General features: G+C 32.1%; 1 protein-coding gene and 1 pseudogene across 1 annotated transcript; both read right to left on the bottom strand.

The window, feature by feature from the left end:
* Nucleotides 1-565: 565 nt before the first annotated feature.
* On the bottom strand, nucleotides 566-2,582 carry LOC110424845 (oxoglutarate-dependent flavonoid 7-O-demethylase 1-like). Its single transcript, XM_021439561.2, has 4 exons — nucleotides 2,134-2,582; nucleotides 1,568-1,815; nucleotides 1,076-1,400; nucleotides 566-965 (listed from the first exon to the last, which is right to left on the bottom strand). The coding sequence occupies exons 1-4, from the start codon at nucleotides 2,389-2,391 to the stop codon at nucleotides 690-692; spliced, it is 1,107 nt and encodes a 368-aa protein (XP_021295236.1). The 5' UTR covers nucleotides 2,392-2,582; the 3' UTR covers nucleotides 566-689.
* A 1,846-nt stretch (nucleotides 2,583-4,428) lies between these two features.
* Nucleotides 4,429-5,697, bottom strand: part of LOC110424361 (oxoglutarate-dependent flavonoid 7-O-demethylase 1-like) — a 3,281-nt pseudogene continuing 2,012 nt past the window's right edge.

The following is a 5,697-nucleotide window of genomic DNA, read 5'->3' as shown; positions in this document are numbered from 1 at the left end:
TGTATTAGAGTTAACGTAATAAGTTAATTAAGTAAAAAATCTAATTTAAATGAAAAATAACTTTATATTTATATTATCGGGTTAAAGTATGCAACGATAATTTAAATTTATTTTAAATAAAGAATAATAAAATAAAGATAATTATAGTTAAAAGTTACTATTGAAAGATTTGACGTAAAGTTGTAAGAATTAATATAAATCTTATAAAAGTGAAATAAAAAAAGTTAAATCTTATCGTAAATATGTGAGAGTTAACATAACAATTATAATATATTTTTATTACATTAATGAATTAAATATAATTTTAATATAAAAAGAATAATATCTTATAGTTAAAGTTAAAAATAAAATAAAATTAAAACTTAAATAACTTTTAAATAACTAAATAAATTTAAAATTATCTACATTGTTATCCTTAAAATAAATAAATTTAAAAAATTATATATATATTTATCTATTAACCTGTTAAATAAATATTTATTATTTAATAAAAATTTTATTTATTGATCTTACAGTAAGATTAGGCTTACTGTAGCGTTCACATGTAAAAGACATATAATTATAGCACAGCACTTATTCTCATAGCATTTATTCTCTCAGCACTTATTCTCTAGATTAAAAACCTAACTTTTCACGTTAAGGAGTATTGCAAGCAGAGCCTAACTCCAACCTCTTTCAGGATGTTCACTTTAAGAGACGGGGCTCGAATCATTTTTCAGATTTTCAACTCTGTAGACATCGACATTAGATTTTCCACGAAGCTCGCGGGAATAGTATCCCTTAAAGTAGTCTGCAACTCCGATTGTCCTGAACAGTGCTGGAGTTTCTGGAGTGATGAGACTCGGTGCTGGACCCAGATCTCCATCCAGCTTTGGATTGTAGAAAGTGGCAACAGAAAGCCTTTCTTTCTCTTGGTTAACAGTGGCACGATGCTCAATGCTACGGTAAATCCCATTGGAAACAATCTGTGGACGGACATTGGTATGTATACAACAAACAGAAATGAGAGAAGTCACGATGGAATCTGCTTAGGCTTTAACAATCTGGTGATTAAATACGATGATGGACACACTACCTCCACAACGTCTCCAATGTTGATGACAAAAGCATTTGGAAGGGGTTCAACAGGAATCCATGTGCCATCTTTCCTTATTTGGAGACCTTCCACCTCATTGATTTGAAGCAGAATGGTGACGCCGCTGGCATCAGAGTGAGAGTTGAGGCCGATGGCACACTCTGGCTGTGGACATGGAGGATAATAGCTCATCCTCATCCCTTGAGATCCTTCTTCAAACAGAGTTCTCATATCATTGGGGTCCATCCTTAGAGCTTTTGCCATAAGGTCAAGCATTTTCATGGCAAGAATTTTCAGTTCTGATGAATAAGCTTCCAAGGTTTCTCTGCAAATTAAAAACATAAAAACAAAAAAGGGAGTCTTATCTTCATCTTTACGTAACTATTAGCACGCAGCAACTCTAAAATGGTAATCAAACAATCAAAATTGTTACTTAGCCTTATAAGGTACATTTTAATTATTTTTCAACTACCCAATTATTGAGAGAGAAACCTGAGTGGGAGAGGAAGATTCGGGAATAGGTGATGTTTCCTCAAATGAGTTGGAAGGGTGAGCATGTAGAACATATCTCCCCAGTCGAGCTTCTGCTCCTCAGACACAACAAAAGCCTGTCCAAATCCCTCAATATCATCTGGTTTTTGCCAAAACTTTTTCTTCTCTTCCATTGGAAGATTGAAGAACTCTTGGATCCCCAACTTCACATTTTCCACCAACGCAGTGCTCACCCCATGATTGATCAGCTGCAACAATATTTACAAGATATAATTTTCTTCCAACATGTAATGTTTGATTCTTATTCACACCAAGCACAGCTTTGACTTCTATAGTTCCAAGATTAGTTCATCGACTTTTTTTCCTCTTTCGCTTTTAGAGAAGCATTATTATGAACTTAATTGATCTTTTCTTAATTATGTAGGAACAAAGTCTGAGTGAATTTCTAGCCCAGCCCATTCATATTTTCTACTTCAGTTCTTATTTATTGGTTTTGAACTTCGCAACCTATAAGCAATAAAACTTTCAATAGTGGATATAGAGGCATATACGTAATTGAGTAGTACCTGGAAGAAGCCCCATTCTTTGCAAGCGTGGTGCAATTTCTCCAACTCCGAGTCTTTGAGATGTTTGGAAGACAACTTTTGCATGTCTATGACAGGGACTTGGAACAAAGAAGAATTGGCGTTTGATAAGAAGAGAGCAGGGTCTTCATCAGTACTGCGCAGATATCTTGATGGAACTTGTATGAGATGCTCCTTAGCCAGTTCTTGGACACAGGGCACCATCAGGGAGGCCCCTAGTTTTGGTGGTTGTGTTTCCATATGTAAAGCTTAATTTGGAAAGTGGCACTCTTCCTTCTGTCTCTGCTGGGTTTCTTACAAATCTAAAGATCAATCTATTAGAACCAGGTTTTTGTGTAGATGCGATAGGATTGGTGATTGTTGATTGAATTGTTATAGAGGTTGTGTCTTGATTCCTCCCTTGGATGGAAAGGATATTTTGGATAGGGAACGATAGAGATATTTTTGCCGTCTGGTTTTCATGCAAAGCTTGGATTTTAAGTTGATATGGTGCTGGTACTCTTATAGAAATTTGTTCTGTTTTATTGAAATAAAATGTTATTTTTAAAAAAAAATTATGAGGAATAACCATCGTTGATAAATGTATTTAAAAAATAACCATCAAAATATATTTAATTGTTTTTAATTATATTTAATCATAACTTGACAAAAATATCCTTAAAATTATTTTAAATAAATTAAATCATTCATTACAATTCTCTCCATCTGTGCTTTTGATTTCTTTCTCTCACCATCCAATTCTCTTTAATTTAATCAATTTCTTTCTTCAACATTCATCTGCTCCTGATTTCTCTTCCACACTTTCAAAATACCAAAAGATGGTTTTAATATGAGTGGCTATTTAAAAATTTTAATTTTTAAGTATTTTGGATAAAACTAAAACGATAAAAATGATCACAGACGTTTGAAATAGCTTTTAGTTAGATCAATTCGAAACCTAAATACTAATAAATTCAAGAATTTGAAATTTAGAAACTTAGGGTTTCAATAGGAATTTTCTCAATTTTTAGTCAAAATAGGTATTTTACATAAAAAATTTATATTTTGATTTATAAAAACATATTAGAAACATTTTAATCGGTGTCAAATTATAAAAAAAACAAACAAAAGGAAATGAAGAGAGTTGAGAAGATTTGAAATTTTAATTCGTAAGTAATAACACTTTAGGCATTAAGGTGTAATATAATTTTTCTGAACATCGTATGTAACAACAATATTTTATCAACATAACATGTAATAATAATATTTTTTTTAATATGAGATGTAACGTATTTTTGTACATGGCGCGTGTAATAATCTTGTGGCTTATAACATGTTATTACACATGACATGTAATAATAATTTTTTTTTCAATATGGCATGTAACAATATTTTTTAACCATAGTGTATAACATATTTTTGTATATAACGTGTAACAATAACATTTTTTCAATATGATGTGTAACATCATGTAATGGCTTGTAACATCATTCAGGATAATTTTGTTCAACTCAACTAAAAATAAGTAAAATTATAAAGACTACTTTTTTAAAAAATATTTTTTCTTTAAGAGTTAGTTTTTAGGATAAAATACCTAACCCTCTTAAATTCTAATCGAAATTACACGAAGATTCATTAGTTTTCAAAATAAATATTTCTCTCCAAAGCTACAATATTGTTAACAGAAATAATGAAAAGATTAAAATATTTTTTTATTAATTTAAACATTATTATTATATTTAAAAAAAATAAAAGAAAATAAGAGGCACTGATCCCCTGCGGAGCACCGGCCAATGCTCCCCTTGGAGAGCTCGATCAGGGCTCCCTAGAGGTTTGCTTTTTAATTAATAAAAAAATAATAAATTTATATAATTATAATTATAAAAATTAATAAGAGTAAATTTTTTTTTACTTTTACTAAGTTAGCAAATTGATAGAAACATTAACAATTAGCTAACGGCTACATTTATATATCCAACAAAAAATAATTTTTTGAAATAGAATTAAAATTTTAAAAAATTAAAATATTTTATTCTCTTTTTCAAAATATCCCAAAAAAAATCTTTACAGAACCGTATGAGCCTCTAAGTTTTCCTATAAAGAATATATTATTTTCTATTGTTGGATTGTCATTTCGAAACCCTTATCGTCGACTAATAGGAAAAGTACAAATAATGCCACATGGGCAGGGGCCGTGCAGGTATAATGAAAGGCATCCTTATCAGCACCTAACACCAATTTACTGACAACGAACTTGGTATTAAAATATAATAAAAGATGATACAATAAAATGGTAAGTAGGGAGAAAAATGAATAGTGTCACTCAAATTCTATCATGACACTTTGAATGTTGCAATATTATGAAATCAATACATTCAATTAAATTAATACATAACAAGTAACTAGTATTTACATATGAAGGTTTTAGCCTCCACTCTGGTGAACTTGTCTCTCAATTCTGAACAAGTAGAAGCCAATAACCTGGCGAAGCTCTTCTTGTTCACTTCCTCTTTCTCATGATATTTATTTATTGACAGCATAGTTGCAGAAATTTTCACCTTAACTGTGAGCAGTCGGCAATGCCGGCCGATCACATGTTTCTGGCATTCCTAACTAGTTTTGGGTTCTCAAGACGTCAAGGAATGACTTTTTCTCGAGCCTACGTTTAAACAGCTCCTTGAAGAAGTCTGCAACACCTATTCTTTTGAAATTTGCTGGAGTTTCTGGAGTGATGAGGCTTGGAGCTGGACCCATTTCTCCATCCAGTTTCGGGCTGTAAAATGTAGCGATCGAGAGCCTCTCTTTCTCTGAGTTAACTGTTGCACGATGCTCAATGCTACCGTAAATTCCATTGGTCACTATCTGCAAAATCATTCAGCCATTCTCTTGTTTACATTAACTACAATTTTATCAGGGCAACAAGTACTTTAGAAGAGCTAATGATTACAATTTTTCTTTTTTGAAGATTAAATATGTGATGTATTTATATCAAAAGAGAAAACCCATTTACACAAAAGAAGAGGGAACTTGACAAAATCAGACCAGAATCCTTCTCTAGAGATGGTGTACAAAAATTGGCTAACAAAAATCAAGTCTTGTATAAGAGATTTGACAGCAAAAACACAGCCAAAAGACCACAACCAGGCTTGAACCAAAAAGAGGCAGAGGGATAAGTAAGAGAGGGGACATAACTGCTGTGAGTCTTTCATCCTCCTGCAGGTCATAAATTTTTTCAGAGAATAAGAGCTCAAGAAAGCTCTCTGTCACAGAGGCATGCATTAAAACCCAGCAACAAGTAGCAGCAGACAAAGAGAGGGCACCATCCAAAACAGTTAAGGATAAAAACTTAAAAGATCATGAATTCTATCAACCCTTGATTTAGCAAGATTGTCTGCAGCCTATTACATGACCTTGGGAAGGTGATTACATTACTAGAAAGGATTAAAATTTTGGACGGTGAAAAATATTGTTTTTGACTGTTACAAGTTGGATCTTGCAATATAATCATTGGCAGTGTGGCAGACAAACACTGGGGTCATAGAAAATGATGGAAAGCAATACCTCCAT

This window comes from Theobroma umbraticum, unplaced genomic scaffold (genome assembly GCF_002168275.2).
Source record: "Theobroma umbraticum cultivar Fairchild unplaced genomic scaffold, ASM216827v3 scaffold_204.0, whole genome shotgun sequence".
NCBI lineage: Eukaryota > Viridiplantae > Streptophyta > Magnoliopsida > Malvales > Malvaceae > Theobroma > Theobroma umbraticum.
Note: the sequence above shows the minus strand (reverse complement) of the source record. Positions and strands in the feature narration are given on the sequence as shown.